The sequence below is a fragment of the Callorhinus ursinus genome, unplaced genomic scaffold (genome assembly GCF_003265705.2).
Source record: "Callorhinus ursinus isolate GAN/ISIS: 27379988/994484 unplaced genomic scaffold, GSC_fseal_2.0 scaffold19, whole genome shotgun sequence".
In the NCBI taxonomy this organism is placed as follows: Eukaryota; Metazoa; Chordata; class Mammalia; order Carnivora; family Otariidae; genus Callorhinus; species Callorhinus ursinus.
The window spans coordinates 566,365-584,517 of NW_027397081.1; the positions used below are offsets into that span (position 1 = coordinate 566,365).

The window sequence follows — 18,153 nt, forward strand, 5'->3', positions numbered from 1 at the left end:
ATCACATCATGAGCCGAAACCCAGAGTCGGGCGCCCAACCAGCCCAGCCGCCCAGGCGCCCCTCTTTTTTTTAAGGTGACTCTTAAGGGAGCTAGGTTGACCTTCTACTTTAGAATCCAGAGACTTGTTATTTTAACACAACTGTGAATCTCAGTATGTTTGGTGACATCTGTCATTGTCTGTATCATGAAATAAGAAGGATACAGAAATACTTCTTTTGAACTCTTGGGGAGAATGTTTTCAGTCATTGTGGCATTATGAGTAGAATGTCACAGGCCCTAACTGCAGATAAAAGCCGTCTGGGACCAGGATTCAGAGAACTTTCTGTTGGTTTCAGGAAGCGTCCCCTTGAGTTTCGGCATTGTTCTCATGCCTGCACCTCCCTCACCTCTTCCCTGAGGAGTAACCGTTTCCAAGGGGAGACGCATTGAACACGTCACTCTCTTATATGGCAACATGGCTAAGTCCTGTGGTTTTTTTTAAGTTTTTTTTTTTTAAAAGATTTTATTTATTTGACAGAGAGAGACAGTGAGAGCAGGAACACAGGGGGAGTGGGAGGGGGAGAAGCAGGCTTCCCGCGGAGCAGGGAGCCCGATGCGGGGCTCGATCCCAGGACCCTGGGACCATGACCTGAGCCGAAGGCAGACACTTAACGACTGAGCCACCCAGGCGCCCATGGCTAAATCTTGGTTAAGTTGATTTCATACTTGTGAGCAAATGTTAATTTTATTTAGCCCAAGGGCATGGGGTCCGATTAGAGTGGTGTACAATTTGTAGAGTAAAATCAGTTGTCGTGTTTGCTTTTATGTGTTTCTGCCCATACTTGTTCATATTTTAGCCCAATTTTAATAGTCTCCAGTGATAGCCCACTTAAATTTCAATTTAAGGTTCTGATTTCCAGTTGTATAAAACTATGTTATCCCAATGGCAGAGTTTGTAAGTATTCTCATCCTTATCAAGAAGTTATAGTATGTGTACATCTCTGAACTTTTAAGGGTCTAAAACTAGTCCCTGGTAAATCTATACAATTATAAAAAGCATATGGTTGTGGCTTAGGAATTGTAGCTCATACAAGGATTAGATTGAGCACAATGTGTCATTGTTCCTAGAACCAATTAAGCTTGTAGGTTTAGCTAGCTTGGGAACAGCCTCTAGCATGTGACTCTATAAATAAGACTTGCACAACAAACATGGGCTTGATAAGTGAGCAGTAAATCCGGGCTGACTCTGCCCACTCTTCTAAATTTTAACACCGGTCCTGCCATCATAGTATTTTGAGGGCCTGATAGCAGTTACAGAACTTTTAAAATTAAAATGTTCCTCATGTCTATTTTGTACTGTTCCTGGTTTTCCAGTTTAAATCTTATTTTTGTTGTTTCCTAAAAGTCAACTTCTCTTAATAAAAAGAATCCTTTAGTTTGACTACTTTGCTTTTCATTGGATTTTAGGTTTTATAGTCTTACACATCTGTAAGTACGAATTGTCTTACTTTCTTTAGGAATGATGATTTGTTTGCTCAGATGTCTCTAACATAGAAGCACACCACACTTCTGTCATTTCATTTTGTTTACCTTTATTGGGAAAAATTAGCAATTTCTTTTCTTCTTTTTTTTAATGAGACTGGTCATTTTGTTTCAACACTTTTTTTTTTTTTAACTTTTATTTATTAAGGAATCTTTACCTCCAGTGTGGGGCTTGGACTCACGGCCTTGAGATCAAGAGCTGCACGCTCTGCTGACTGAGCCAGCCAGGTGCCCCGGAGAAATTAGGAATTTCTATCCCTTCCCATAAGCCTGTGCAGCAAAGATGATTTCAGAAAGATGTATTTTATCGAGGGTTACTATAAGCAGGTCACTTCTGCTAAATGTTTTGGTTTTCCCCTATTGCAACACGATGAAGAAGGTCTGAAAGGTGTTTTAGGAGATTAAACACTTGTCAGGTGTATTTTTAGAAAGTTTTCTGTTCGTATAGTTTATTAATTATGTTGTTAAATTCTTACAACTGATTTGTGGCATCAGACATCACAGAATCTTGGCAGAGTTGGAAAGAACCAGTTTAGTTAGGTAGCTCTGGGCAGGTATAAACAGCTTAGTAAGACTACACTGCTGGGGGGCACCAGGGCCGCTCAGTCGTTTGAGCATCTGCCTTTGGCTCGGGTCCTGTGCCGGGCTCCCCGCTCAGCGGCGAGTCTGCTGCTCCCTCTCCCTCTGCCCGCCCCACCCCTCATGCTCTCTTCTCCCCTCTCTCCTCTCAAATAAATCTTAAAAAAGACTACACTGCTGGGATTTTGTGAAAGGTGGGTTTTACTGGTTTAGAAGAAAAACTTTCAAAAGTGGATTATGGAAGGAGGTGAACAGTCATAGGATACGGTTGGTTCATAGCCTCATTGTAACGTTTTACAGACTGACAAGGCTTATGTTGAGGTGGTAACTAAAAATACCAGGGGGAATATTACTGTCGATAAAGTGATTATCCAGAAAGGATATACTGTTAACAGATTTCCCAACAAAACTAAATGTAGTTAATTGCCTTGCAGAAAATTTTGGCATATAATTAAAATTGTACAAAATATACTTGATGTATGAAGTGGAGTTTTACGTGTAAATGTGGCTTTTGCCTACATGAATGTCTGCTGGGACATTCTGAAGTTGCTGAAGCCTGCACTGCAGGAAATCAAGCATCCAGCACCCTCCTCCATTAAATGTTTGCAGGAGGGCTGTGATAACCAGAAATGCCACCCCCAGCCCCTTTTCTAAATTGAGAACCATTGCTCCAAATAAAAACGTCGGTAATTACCAACTCAGTTGTTGAGAGTCCGCAGTGCGTTTTGCTGTGTTTTGTTTTTAAAGGCGTGGAGTGGAGAAGACCGTGGCCAGTGCCTCCAGCGGGGTATGTAACACGCGGGACCCCAGGGTCGTGAGATCGAGCCCCAAGTGGAGTCTGCTTCAGTTCTCTCTCTCCCTGTCCCCCACCCTCCTCTTAAAAAAAAAGAAAGAAACTCATCAGTATTTTTTTTATAACTGTAAAACTTGTTTCCCATTATGTTGCTTAGGGTCCCTTGTAAGGGTTATGGATTCAGTATTTGATAATACAGCATAGAACCAAGAACCTGAAGAGCGTCTTAGAGTTTGTTGGAATGGGCTTTGCTGGCACATAAGAGGTGCTGCCCTTTTCCCCCTTCTTTTGCCTTGGTTTATGTCAACAGACTTGAGTCTCCCGTAGTTTATGTGAAAGAATAATTGCCTGAAGAGATTTTCACCAGTGGATGTTCTGAGACATCTGGGTACAGGGCTGAGGTTTCTTTTATTCCCAGATTTCTTTGTTGCTCCTGCCCCGGGAGCCTGGACGCCTCCCCTCGCGCGCTCCTTTCCTCGTCCCTTCTTCCTCTCAGCTGAGAGCTCCGTGTGCGCTGCGCTAATGGTGCAGAGACCTTGTCATCCTTTCTGTCTCCTTCTGAGACCTGCCGTCCTGCTTCACACGACTGTTCTCACTCCACGTCTTCTTGGCTTGGCCCATCCCTCACCAAGGTTCTCTGTCTTCAGTACTGGACAAGCACAGGAATGAAGTCAGGAAACCGATTTGAGGGCCTTTTGTGCACCAGGTGCCGCAGTACTAGTTGGCTTTTATATGTATTGCTGTGTTTAATCCTTGCAACCCTGGGAAGTAAGCAGATAAATCATTCCCACTCTACTGACGATGAGACCATTGGACAAAACAACCTACCTGTACAACCCAGGTTGTCACTGTCAGAGTGGGACTTGAGTCCATGTCTGCCTGCTTTTTCTTGCTGTTCTACAGAGAAGCTTCTGAGAGGAGGCATTTGGGTCTTGAAAAGGTTTGGTAGAATCAGGTGTTTTATAAAAGGCCAGTTGGGGAAAAGATGACCTGAAGTAGTCTCGAGAAATGTAGCAGATGTTTCAAAAGAATCAGATTCATATTAGACTTATATAGCTGTTGGTTATATGGTGCTGATAACACTTGATTTGCATAAGGGATTTTGTAATGAGATCTGTGTTGTCCAAACCATTCTCTAGGATCCGCTTCCAAAGTGGGCTCACTGCTCTTCAGAGAATGCATTTGTGTGTATGTGCCATTGTGACAGTGTTTGTTGACGTAAAGAGTAGAAAGAACTACTTTTGGTAGGTTCTGAAAGATGATGTGACAGGAGTCTTTGAAACCAACACTTAAGACACAACGAGAAGGTAATGCCTAGTTAGGGAAGCAACTTGCACGTTACCGTATCTGTCTTAAGTCACAGCGCCAGAAATCTTGCTTCTAAATTAAGAAACAAAGTAGGAAAAACAAAAACCAGCATACATTTTCAGAGTACAAACCACCAATTTAAAGGAAGAGAAATAGCATAATAGCCCCATAACCAATTTATGTCTTTACCAGTGTCAGCAATTAACCGATCACTAACATTCTCTAATGATTGTATGCATGTTTTCTGTAATAAAGGCAGCCTTCTGTTCTGATGGTGGAGCTTATTTGCTAGTCCTGGATTAGTCTTAATAGTTGATGAATTGGAAAAGAAAGCATTTAAAAGGATTCTGAGTCTCTTTTTTAATTACATTCCTTGAAGAAATTCTATTCTGCTAGAGTGGCAGTTTAGCATTTCAGAACATCCTTTTCCACTTCGAGACCATAGGGTGGGTGACAAGAGCAAGGAGCTGTCAGTCCTGGCCTTGCTGCTGCCCAGCAGTGTGACTGGAGGCCGCCCCTCGGTTTTCCTGAGCCCCCGTGTCCCGTTTGTTGGGTAGGATTGTTCTGAGCAGTGAATGAGAGCCGTTTGGGGAAGGGTCCGTTCTTCGGGAGCGAGGTCTTGACTGCGTCCCCCGAGGCCCTCCCATGCTGCTGTTGGGCCCCGGGAAGAGCTGCAGTGTCCTGTGGGAAGCCCGCGGAGGTTGGCTGCTTGGTTGTGTGTGGTCTGCCCAGGGTTTCCGTGGGGAGGCAGCACGTGTATCTCACGTGTGGGGAAGTGTCTGTGGGACGGTTCGTTCTTCCTTTGTTTTTTTTCTCAGCTATCTCTACGCCACCGTGGGACTCGAACTTAGAACCTGTGATAGGAGTCACATACTCTCCCACTGAGCCAGTCGGTGCTCCTGTGGGACATTTCTTGATATTCAGAACCTATATAGAGGGTTTCTCCCCGCCCTTCCCCTAGTGTCCAAGGGATCTCTGAGAAGTATGTTCGTGTATCCCTGATCGCATCGTCCGGAAGCCCTGGGCACTTCTCTCCACCATCATCCGGAAGCCCTGGGCACTTCTCTCCACCATCATCCGGAAGCCCTGGGCACTTCTCTCCACCAGCACAGCCCCTTCGTATTTGAGTGGGAGCGATGCAAAGGAACGCTGCGATCCTGGGTTTTCGTGCTGTGGTGTTGCAGAGATTTCTGCCTCCTTGTGCTTCATTTCTGCAAGGGTTAGGGGAAGGGAGGGGGCGATGGAAAGGTTAGTCTTAAGAAATCTAAGTAACACCCCAAATGCTCTCACATCGTAAGAGGAAGTCTCAGGGAGGACAAAGTGCAGATTTTGTATCAGTTCTGAGTTAAAACCCAGCTCTGCTACATACTGGTCATCTGCCCCGGACATATCCCTTTGTCTTAATACGTTGTAGGTTGTTTTGTTGTTTGAGTGTTTTGTGGTTTTTTTTTCCCTGAGGAGTCCTGAAACAATGGCATAACATCATCCTCCCTGTTGAACGATGGTTCTGGGGAGGTCAGAGTTTGGGGTCTCCCCATCGAAGCTGCAAGGAGCCTTTCATGTTCTCACGGTTTCCTCAGTAATTTGAAGATGTGACAGTAGTATTGTTATTCTTTATAAGGTCAGAATCCTTGCGTGTTCAAGGCCAGGTTTGAGCTTCGTGAGACATATGTGTTATGGGAGAATATAAAGAATATAAAGCTCCTGAAATACACCACAGCCGCAGTTAACTTGGGGGGCTATGCAAAAAGTCCATTGCTAATCGTTTACTTCAGTATTTCTGCGCCCTTTTTGGTTCTGTATACATTTTGCTAAGTCATCCAATATGCAAGACCAAATTCTGCAGTGTAAAATAAAAAAGACAAAAGCCAGTGGGAGAGGTGGCCCTGTGTGCATAGGAGAGACCGCTGTCAGCCGTGGCCTTGCTCGGAGCACAGCAGCTTCCGTCTCACGGGTCGGACACTGGCAAGGTCATCGTCGGCCAGCTTCGGCTGCCCCACAGGACGTCACCAGGTTATCTGGGTCCTAAAGCAGCTGCTTTTCTCTTCCAAAATAATAACAGATTCATTTACATATTTTGAAGGGGCTGTAGGATTTCACACTTCCTATGGTAGTAAGTTCAGTATCTAGATTGTTCTTAGGAACATGATAAACTGAATCTTTGTTTCTTTGCTGTGTCTATATATTTTTAACTCTGAAAACACTGTTTTATGAGTTTTTTTAAATTTCATCTCCTTGGTTTATATATTTTGATTCTGTTATTTATAATTTGGCATTTTTAGAATTAGTATAGTTTATTTTTTTTATTAGCATGATGTATTATTTGTTTCAGAGGTACAGGTCTGTGATTCATCATCTTACACAATTCACAGCGCTCACCATAGCACATACCCTCCCCAGTGTCTATCACCCAGCCACCCCATCCCTCCCACCCCCACCACTCCAGCAACCCTCAGTTTGTTTCCTGAGATTGAGTCTCTTATGGTTTGTCTCCCTCTCTGGTTTTGTCTTATTTCATCTTTTCCTTCCTTCCCCTATGATCCTCTGTCTTGTTTCTCAAATTCCTCATATCAGTGAGATCATATGATAATTGTCTTTCTCTGATTGAGTTATTTTATTTAGCATAATACCCTCTAGTTCCATCCACATGGTTGCAAATGGCAAGATTTCGGTTTTTTGATGGCTGCATAATATCCCATTGTATATATGGACCACATCTTCTTTATCCATTCATCTGTCGATGGACATCTTGGCTCTTTCCATAGTTTGGCTATTGTGGACATTGCTGCTATAAACATTGGGGTGCACGTACCCCTTCGGGTCCCTACATTTGTATCTTTGTGGTAAATACCCAGTAGTGCAATTGCTGGATCGAACGGTAGCTCTAATTTCAACTGTTTGAGGAACTCCATACTGTTTTCCAGAGGGGTTGCACCAGCTTGCATTCCCACCAACAGTGTAGGGGGGTTCCCCTTTCTCCACATCCCCGCCAACATCTGTCGTTCCCTGACTTGTTAATTTTAGCCATTCTGACTGGTGTGAGGTGGCATCTCATGGAGGTTTTGATTTGGATTTCCCTGATGCCGAGCGATGTGGAGCACTTTTTCATGTGTCTGTTGGCCATTTGGATGTCTTCTTTGCAGAAATGTCTGTTCATGTCTTCTGCCCATTTCTTGATTGGTAGAATTAGTATAGTTTGACAAAATTCTTTTCAGCCCTTTTTCAGGTTAGCATTTACATGAAGTCTTAATCACCCACGTTTTGACCTAAGGCATTAAAATCAGCACATGCTCCGGGAGCACTGCTGGGGTCCAGCACTGTCCCAGGTGCATCTCCTTCAAGAAGCTGATACCCTAGTGGTAATAGAAATTGTGTTTCATAGTATTCTGGCATCTATTTTTTTTAAAGATTCTATTTATTTTCTTGAGAGCAAGAGAGCTTAAGCAGGGGGAAGCGGCAGGGGGAGAAGCAGGCTCCCCACCAAGCAGGGAGCCTGACGTGGGGTTCGATCCCAAGACCCCAGGATCATGACCTGAGCTGAAGGAAGATGCTTAACTGATTGAGCCACCCAGGTGTCCCTATTCTGTCATCTTTTATTGAATCTTTAATACCCATGGCTTTTTATTCTACCCTGGTAGTATTTATGCAATATTTTTGTTACTCAATATGTATTACAAAGCATTCACATTTCTGAGTGCTGTCCTTTCATAAATTTGTTTAGTACATGAACTGTTTTCAAAATTCCTGGATACCACACACAGTCCTGTTGTGTCCTGGATATGGGCCTTTGTACAAGTCCCTGAGTTTTCTTTTTTTTCCCCCCTAAGATTTATTGATTTATTTTAAAGAGGGGGGAGGGGCAAAGGGAGAGAATACTCAAGGAGGTTCCCCGCGGCGCAGGTGGGGCTCCATCTCCCGATCCTGAGATCATGACCTGAGCCAAAACCTGACTGTGCCACCCAGACGCCCAAGTGCCTGAACTTTGTATTTGCGTAGTGGGGTTACCAGTAAGACCAGCCTCATTAATCATCTTATTGTTTCTTAGGAGAATTGAAGTCCTCACATCAGAACTCATTCTGCTTTTACCAGCCAGTGAAATTCTTTGCTTCTGCTTCATCCACCTCCTGTTCCAGTGGAAGCAATGTCTACATTCTACATGTCTACATCCTTCCTACCTTCTGATGGAGGACTCCACCTCTTCAGGGATCCCTTAGCACATTTTCAGCTAATCAGTTTCTATTCACATTTAAACTTGCGTTTCTTCATCTTAAAAAAAAAAGAAAGAAAAACTCCTTTGCATCTGGTTGTGGTTTTGCTTTCGTCCCTGAGCATAACTGCATCTGTCTGCTTCCTTACTTCCCTCGCATTCACTGGACCCCTCCTCGCGCCACCGAAGCTGCTGCTGCCGCCGAGCCAGGGGTCTCCCTGTGGCCGGCTCCAGGGCATCTGTCACCCTGACCCCTATAATTTCATTTTTGGGTGGAGTCAGTAAGGTTACAAGGACTTTGAGAGAATGTTGGGTGTTCTTAGGCCAAAAAAGAAAAAAAGGTTTCTTTTCATTAATTCCTTGACAGATATTTATCAAAAACTCTTCTAATCATTGAAGATATAGTAGTTAACAAAATGAGTAAAAGTCCCTATTTCTCTGGAGCTTTTGTTAGTTGGAGGAAACAGGCGAACAAAGTAAAATAGGTCAGATAATAATAAAGGATTAGCAGGAAAAAAAATTAAAAAGAGGGAGTGTAAGTTTCATTAGGGTAGATTTTAGGTGACGTGGTTAGGGGAGGCCTTGCTGAGAATGTGACAGGAGAGCAAAGACCAGAGGAGGTGAGCACAGGTACCCTGAAGTATCTGGGAGGAAAGCAGACCTTGCCAACTATTCATGTGGTCTTAGCAAGAATACTTCTTTGAGGTATGAAATGTTTTTATAAAGATTCTTGTTCTAATGATTAAAAGGAAGGCTGGATATCTTGGGGTATACGTTTCAAATTGACTTATTAGGATAAAACAGTATTTTTCATGATTTAATATTACAGAATAAGACAAATTCTAAGTTAGTTTTATTTCACATTTTCTTTGGCATCTAAGTGATTGCATGCTTTTATAGTTGGACAATTTAGATAATGACATCTTTATTCCTTAAAGAGCTATAGATGTTTTTTAGGTAAATGTGCCATTAGCTGAGGTAACTATACTACGGCTTTATGGGACTCTCAGCTAATTTACTGGGGTTTAACAGCTGTTTCAGGAAGAGAAATTTTAGCATTTATATGCTTATGTAACATTTCAGCAAAATAACTGATCTTCTGAGAGTAGTAAAACTATATATTCTCAGTATTCAGACCCTGCTTTATTTCAAGCAGAAAGAAGCTCTAAGAACAAATGTACAGATTGGTGTCCATATTCCAGAAGCCATCAGAATGGGGTCTTCCTCAGCCCTCAGGTGGAGCCTTATTTAGTTAAGAACGGATTAATAAGATTTGTGGAATTGATTGGTTTTCAGAGAAACCCAGCTGTTGAGTATTTAGAAAACCGTTCACAGTCAGAATCCTGAACTCGCTTCCATTCTGTCTCCCTCCTCTTCTGTACCCCTTACAGGTGGGGGGACTTTAGGAGGTACTAGACACAAGGAGTAGGCAGGGGCACATACTTTGAAATTTAGGAGCCAGTAGTAATCACTTGGCCATTTCCTTTCCTAGTTTTGTAACATTAAACAGGCAGTGAGAAACATTTCTCTAATTTTGTTTTTGTGGATTGTAAGCTTCCTTCCAGTACGATTGTACCAATTACCATGTGTGTATCGCTTGATATCTGTAAGTGTGAGAATCTGCCTATCTAGAAAACATTCTATGGTTTGATTTAGTGGCTCGTAGGGAGGGTTGAAAGGGAAGAGGAGGGGCTCTTACTGGGTTTGATGAGGATCCGGTCTCTTCTGGAATGGGGTGCTTCCATGGCAGGATGGAAGAAAGGTTTCACCTGCCTTGTCTGGGCCTGAGCGAATGCTCGTGCTCGTGCTTAGGAGCGTGTCACTGCTGGGAGAGTGCGCTGGTCAGTTGCGGCTGGAGAGATGATATGCTCCACTCTATAAACAAATACTCTGAGTATTTATAGTTGGTCTGCAGGAGCCTCCGACTGGACAGGTCCCACTGCCATTTGGAGGCGGACAGGCCTTCCGTGTTCTCCTCTCCCTGTTTTCGCCCCCTTTCTTCTTGCCTGGGAACTCAAATAATTCTCCCATTGCTAGTAGATAATGCTTGAGGTTCCTACCAGCCAGAGTGCAATGATCCTTTCTTACTGTCTTACTGGCGAGTTACGTTCTAGTTCTATTAAAGAAAAGTTAACGATAGAGTGTCATTTCCTCACCGTTGACAGGAGATGATTCAAGAAGAGAGAGCTCAGATTTGACATTTAAACAGCCATACAAAAAATGATTGGAGCGGGAGGGGACTTCTTAAAAATAACCCTGTTTTTGGCCACTCCCCCATTCAAAAGTCATGTTAGTTTATGATTATTTAATAATAGGAAAACCTAGCATAGCAGAGTTCTGTAATTTTGCCATCTAGAAATAAACACTGTGGAAACATTTTGATGTCTGTCCTTCCCATGTTTTCAGCGCACACACACGTAGGCTCAAACCATACATACTATTTTACAAACTACTTTAAAAAGCAGTATTACCAATATTTTCCATGTGATTAAATATTCTTCTAAGATTTTCAGTAGCTGCATTGTAGTGTATCATATTTTGTAATATTTAATTGGCCAATCCCTTTCATTAGATGTTAGCTGGCTTTCAAATTTTTACTTTTATAAATTATACAGAGAGAACTTTGCATCAGTGTGTGAATACTTCTCTGGCTGTTTCTTCAGGATAATTTCTTAAGTAATTTCACATATTTAGTGTTTTTAGTTTCTATTTCACTGAAGCAAACTTTGCTGGAAGAAGAAAACTAGTATTTCTGAATGATCCTCCGCCAGATTCTGTGCGAGATGCCTGGTAGTCTTAGAGTTCACAGAGTCTTCAACACTTTTTATCCAGTTCTATAGATGAACAAATCACTATGCGTATGTGATAAGATACTTTGCTGTAAGGTAACAGTATTTAACATTTAAATGTTTTGTTCAGCAACTAACAAAGACCTTCGATGGTCACGAGATACTGAAAACTTAGAGATGAAGGTTTTAATTCTGTTTTGGCTTTGGAGTATATATTTATAATAAGACTTTTTCAGCCTTTTGTGTTTTACCTGAGGGACTTTAGATCTAAAAACTATATGTTAATTGGCATTCTTAGCTCCCAGAGAAGATAGTGGGTGATTCCCTTGTGAATTTGGGGTTTTGATCATATGACTGCTGTCATGGATGATTAATTTATAAATCGCCTTTTATCCGCAAATTAGAAGCAGATAATAATAGTCCCTGGTGAAAATGGTTTCCCTTCCCTTAAAGTTGCAAGTGTGGTTTCTCAGATCTTGCTTGGATAGAATCTGGGAACTGAGAGTGGACCACGTGGTGCAGGGATGAGGGAGGTTGGCAGAGGAAGGGTGGGTGAGCGACCAGTCCTGACTGCATGGGAGAGCCCATCGACTCTGCTCTGGGAGGTGGGGCTGGGGCTCCGGGGACCCGGTGTGTGTTGTCTCACGCAGTGGTTTGTTGTGTCTCAGTCACATCGATCAGACGACAACGTGGCAGGACCCCAGGAAGGCCATGCTCTCCCAGATGAGTGTCACGGCGCCCACCAGCCCCCCAGTGCAGCAGAGTCTGATGACCTCGGCCTCAGGTGAGTGAGACACTGTCGTCCCAGCATGCCAACGAAGGCTTGTGCACGTGCAGGAGTCTCTGCAGAAAATGGTAATTACTCTTGTACGGAAACTGGAGCATGGGTGACGGTTCATTTCTATCTGGTTTTCTGTGGGAGGCCTACCTTTTCACATAAATGTGCTTTACCCAAGCCTTGTTTAGTCATTAATTCATAAAGCGGCTGCCAACTGAAAGCCAGCATTTTTAAAGTCTCACTTTTGGAGTCATATGGCAGAGTCCTCATTTGGTTAATTTTGACATGCTTGTGTTTGACTCTACTGCTTTTCTTTTGTCTTAAAGTTGGAGGTTTCTTTCTTCCCTCTGTGCTTTGGATGGGAAGCCAAGCTATGGTGTTCTTAACTACCATTTATCTATTTATTTGAGAAAGAGTGAGCAAGAGAGAGAGCACGAGCAGGGGGAGAGGGAGGGACAGAAGGAGAAGCAGGCTTCCCGCGGAGCAGGGAGCCCGACGCGGGGCTCCATCCCAGGACCCTGGGACCATGACCTGAGCCGAAGGCAGACGCCTAACGACTGAGCCACCCAGGTGCCCCTCATAACTGCCTTTTGAAGAGCATATTTATTCTGCCTTGAAAGTAACTGGAAGGTAGCAACGTATAAACCCCAAGCATCTTTATGAGGTTTAGTATTTGTTATTGAACACATTTCCACCATTTTCACAGACAACAGACCTGTGTATGAATCTTTTTTCTTATTTGGCAATGTTTTAAACCTGCTGTTTTTCCTCATCTATGTAATGCGGATTACAATGCCCATTACTAGAGAGTGGGAAATATTAAAGGAAATAAAAGAGTAAGTATAAAGCTTTTATTTACAGTTCTGGTACAGAACAGGAACTCAGTAAAGGTTTAGTTACTGCTCTAGTCTGTTAGATATCTTTGTTCTGTGGGCCCAAGGCCATAGTTAACCCCATCGTGCCTCTTTGTGCACAGGAGGGAGAGGTGCCCCTTCCTCTGGGAAGATGCAGCTCCAGCCGTGGCACCAGGGCTTGGAGCCTGGGGGCTGGATCTCTGAGCACTTGCCTGCACCCCACACTTCCCCCTTTGCTGAGTGCCCCGGTCCCGAGCACGGGTGGCAGCCACAGTAACGGGCAGCCCTGGGGCCTCGATGCTTCTCCTCAGGGTTCCCAGCCTCCTTGTCTGGTGCACCGACCAACACAGTGTGGGCGGCCGCCGGGTGGGTTTTCTCCAACAGCAGCCTTTGCAAAGGAGCCACCACCGTGTGGGCATCTGCACAATAGGTTCACAAAAGGGCTCCTTGCCTAGGAGAGAGCTCACAGGGCTCCTTCTGTCGTCTCCTGCCCCCGGAGATGGTGCCAGTGTGTGGGGTTCTGCTCCTCCGCGACTCTCTGCTCTTGCCTTTGGTGGGCTGAACACTGGAATTCTAGAGAGTTAAGTGCTGAAAACAAAATGACACGAGATTCAGGACTAAGCTGGTCTTGTCATAAACTTTCTTTATATAAACTCTTGAAAAAAGATTAATTCCCTAAATCTTCCATTTTAGCTTATTTTAATAGGAATATATTTACTTATTTTCAGAATCTGTTTTATGTGTAATATTTAAATCAAAAGTTTCAAGGCAAAATACTATGCAGGTATTGACTAATATTTTTACTTGATATCTAGGTTTTTTTAATCATCAAATTTCCAAATAAAGGTGAAAGCTGCCTTGTATTTATAGTCCAAAGAAGATGATTCACATTATTCATTCTGTCACGCTCCACCTAAAACCATGCCTTGGAAACTAGTAATAAATAACTCATTAATTTAAGGTTTATTTTGGAAGATTTAGGCATTTTGCATCTAACAAGGTTGATTGTGATTCTTTTAGAACCTTGGTTTTTTTTTTCCTTATTAATTTTTCTAATGGTAATGGCCTGAGGAAATAGGGAGAATTTGTATTCAAATTTGTGTTTATTTTTTTTTAAAGATTTTGTTTATTTATTTGACAGAAAGGGGCACAGCGAGAGAGGGAACACAAGCAGGGGGAGTGGGAGAGGGAGAAGCAGGCTCCCCGCGGAGCAGGGAGCCCGATGCAGGGATCCATCCCAGGACCATGACCTGAGCCGAAGACAGACGCTTAACGACTGAGCCACCTGGGCACCCCTCAAATTTGTGTTTAAAATAAAAAGTATATATCAAATTGTTTTTAGTGGGTTTCAGAATATTTGTGTTTATATTTCCAGCTCTTTTATAAAGTATAAAATGTTTTATACACTGCATGTAAATTAGGAGGCATGCTTACTTGTAGTTGTGTTTAGTAAACAGAGGTGACATTGGCAGGGACAGTTGGAGAGGAGGGTATGGACAGAAGTTTGGAGGTACAGCATTGGCCTGAAATGGGACAAGCCCCCGAGAGAGGCGTGGACGTGTAGCCATGGTAGTAAGAGTGAGCCCTGTCAGGCATGCTGCTGGGGTCTGCTTGGACTCCGCCCGTGAATCCTCGCAGTGGCCGTTGAAGTTCCTTGCTGGCTTTCTGTTGTTGTTGCTTTGGGCTTTTTAAAGATTTTTTATTTATTTTAGGAGACAGTGAGAGAGCGAGCACGAGCAGGGGGAGTGGGAGAGGGAGACGCAGACTCCCCGCCGAGCAGGGAGCCCGAGGCGGGACTCGATCCCAAGACCCTGGGACCATGACCTGAGCCCAAGGCAGACGCTTCACCGACTGAGCCTCCCAGGCGCCCGAAGTTCTGTGCTGTTATTATCATTCTCACTTTCCATCTGAGAGAATTTAAGTAACTTCTCCAAAATCACGTGGTCGGTCAGTGGTTGAAGCCGAGACTCAGTGCTTGGTAGGGGCTCCTGAGCCGGTCCTCTTACTCTGTGTGGGGTTGGGGTTAGGGCCCGTGACAGAGAAGAGCCTCCAAGCCCGCGGAGGGGCCAGGCCCTGTGAGTGCGCGGGAGGCGCACTGGGGAGCTGTGCTGCAGAAGGTGGTGAGGGGGTGTTTGCTGAAGGAGGTTCTGTGGGTCACACAATACACAGGGCACCTTCCAGGAGGGGTGCTGAAAGAGGACACTCAAGGTCATTGTCTTCAGTGGGCTGGTTGGACAGTAGGAGGGTTAGGGAAGGAAGAGACAGATGTGGTAAAACCTAAGAAGTGTATTTTTAACCCAAAACCAAAAACTGATCCTAAAAAGGAAAGGGAGTCACCAGAGTTTCAGAAAGGGAAATGATTCAAAATGAGAAATATTAAGGATCTAAGGGTATGTGGTCATATATCCTTAAGTGTGGATTATTGTGAGTCTGGTCCCCAGCACAGACCGGCACCGAGCCGAGGTTAGCACTTGTGAGGCCTGCAGGCCTCTGAAACACGCACTCGAGTCTTGTCTTTCATTTCTTCCAGGTTAGTGCACGTTCAGGAACAAACAGGACTTTGACACGGTCCTGAAATGCTTCAGGATGAGTGTCGCGAGAACTGCAGTCTTGCTGTTCCTCACACACGTAAAATGACAGCTCAGATGTCCCTGTAGGAAGGTCTTGGGCCAAGGACTCCCCTTCCCTCTGGAAGCACGGCAGTCTGTGGGGGCCATGCTCGCTCCGGGGAGGGGTGCACAGCCCAGTTTCTCAAACAGCTGTCAAGAGGGCAGGACCTTCTCTCTCTCAGGGGTTCTCCGTGAGAAAAGCCACAAACCCAAAGCTCATCTGTGCTTGGGTAATAATCTTTTAGAGCCTGGAGACAGGAGCAAGGAGAATTGTGAGGGTATTTCAATAAGTTTTGAGGGCGTTTACTGTAACAAAGCAGCAAATGGCTTCCAGCTAAGCCATGGTATTTACAGTTTTCACCCTGAAGGGAATGCCTTCTGAACCTGCTAATCTGAAACTTCAGATAAAAGGGAAAACCCGCATGCCTCTTCTGAAGCACTTCACTGGGTCAGTTAGCAACTTGATTTACATTTTTATCGTTAATTATTTAAACAAGAACTTTCTATTTTGCTTTTTTTTTTTTTTTAAAGATTTTATTTATTCATGAGAGAGAAAGAGAGCGAGAAGCAGAGGGAGAAGCAGGCTCCCGTGGAGCAGGGAGCCCGATGCGGGACTCGATCCCAGGACCCTGGGACCATGACCTGAGCCGAAGGCAGACGTCTAACCAACTGAGCCACCCGGGCACCCCTAGTAGAGATTTCTTTTAAAAAACTATTTAACTTATTTGAGATGATTGCCCTTTAGAAATTCTGTTACGCGAGTTACACTTAGAGCACATGAACAGCCCTTCGATGCCTGGTTGGGATCTGTATAAAATAGTCCTCCGTACTGAGAGTTTGGCCAACATTAGTGACTGTTGTGTTAGACATTAGGAAATACGGACTTGGGGAGAGAAAAGTGTGATACTCCTCCTTTGACCAGCTTTATCTGTGTGAAGATACTAATTTTTTAGTAGTCATTCATTAACAGTGACCTGCAAGATAGCTGAATCTCAAAGCAAATAGTAAGTCAAGAAAGTACACTCTGATGATCCAGAGATAACTTGACACCAAAGGGCCGCTAACCGTTTAGAACCATTAAAAACCATAAGTCTTGATTTAAATTAAGCAATAACCCAATCTTCTGCTTTTTAAAAACGTGTCTTTGGTAACAATCCAAAGTCACATGTCTTCTGCAGGTACATTTTAAAGGATTCATTGTTTTTGTATTTTAAAGTGAGGCATTTATTTGGCTAATGTCCAAATCTAGCAGTGCAGCGCTTTCAGATTTCCCTGTTAATGAAAACCTGTGTGGAATTCCTGGGGAAATCCGCCTTTTTGGGTGGAGCAGATGCTCTCTTGATCCTGGAAGAGGATGCTCAGCACCTTCTCTGTGGTGGGGAAGACGTTCAGAAGCACGCGGGGTGAGGGGTGCCGAGCTGCCCCCCTGCCCGCCCGCACCGTGCTGTGTCTGTGGGCACCACAAACCAGCGGGGGAGAGACAGGGTTCCCCAGGAAAATGCCAGGTTGAGAGTGGATGGTAAATGGGAAAGGGGGACAGGTAAAAGCAAAAAGTAAAAACCTTAAAAAGCAAAGAAAGGGTGAGGGCGGAGCTGACAACAGGTTTTGGAGCTGGTAATTCCTGCTTCCTGTGTTGTGGCTCACCGGCTTTGAATTCTGCTTGTCACCTCGAGTGAACGGAGAAGGGCTGGGGAATATTCAGGTTGGCTGGACGAGGGTTTGGGCCCCAGCTCTGTCACTCCCGGCCTCGGAGGCCTTGGACAAGCTTCAGGAGTCCGGTGCCACATTCCTTCCCTTGGGAAGTGGGCATACGGGCTATAGCTGACCTGGAGCGGGAATGCCGCGACCCCCCGGGGGCCACGGCGGGTGATGGGGGCGCAGTTCCAGAGTAAGCGCAGCGCGCGGCGCTCGGCGCCTGCGGCAGATAGAGTAAGTGTCATCTGATCCCGTAGTTTGTTTTACTCCATTTATATTAACAAGCAGCCACTCTTCAGTTAAGGTAATTTTTTATCACCAAATACGGGTCATTGGTCCTTACCCAAGACATGTGCTAACTTCTGGCATTTAGAAATTCTTAAAGATTCTCTGTTTGGTGTATGTAGGTGGTAGAGTGTTAAATATAAATACGGTTTTCTTCTCCTACACGGGTTAAAATTTTTCCCAAAGGTTCTTGACTGTTTTTAGATGGAAATTTTGTTAATCTGAAGTCATAACAAATGGAACGAGATACACTAAAGTATATCAAACAGGAGTAAAACTGTGACAAAGCCCGAACTCGGAGCAGTGAATGCAGTAGGAGAGACAGCGTATTTATTACTTATTCTCAAGCTCCTATCCCAAATGTCTTTTTTTAAACCAAAGTTGCTTTTTTGGGGAATGTACGTAAATTAAGAAAAGATGGCCACAGGCAAAGGGAAAAGAGTCAAAAACAAAAGCGTAATAATCAGAAGTAATTCCCAGGAAACTTGGTTTGTTTTACATAGTTTGTGTGCCGACTGATAATTAAGTTCCTGAAGAATGGCTAGTAATGGAAGAAGCATATTGTGCTTCTCCCTAAACACCACGGAGCGGCCGGCTCAGGAGGCGCGGTCGTGCGGGGGCGGCGCGTGGCGGCTGTGCAGCCCGGAGTGTGCCGCTCGGGGAGGGCGTCCGGCGGCTCCGGGTCCGTGCTGCCCCCGCCCGCACGCCCCGCGCCACCCCCGCACCGCGCCCC

The 18,153-nt window shown here is 44.4% G+C and overlaps 1 protein-coding gene across 10 annotated transcripts in view; it reads left to right on the forward strand.

Moving 5' to 3' along the window:
• Positions 1–18,153, forward strand: part of YAP1 (Yes1 associated transcriptional regulator) — a 111,540-nt gene that overhangs the window by 36,051 nt on the left and 57,336 nt on the right. For 9 of the 10 annotated variants that reach the window (XM_073903644.1, XM_073903647.1, XM_073903650.1 and 6 more), the window contains one exon: positions 11,868–11,983. In XM_073903644.1, coding sequence (XP_073759745.1) covers positions 11,868–11,983 — 116 coding nt within the window. Of the gene's footprint in view, positions 1–2,849; positions 2,890–11,867; positions 11,984–18,153 lie in introns of all 10 variants that reach the window. The other variant, XM_073903651.1, reaches the window with a different exon arrangement.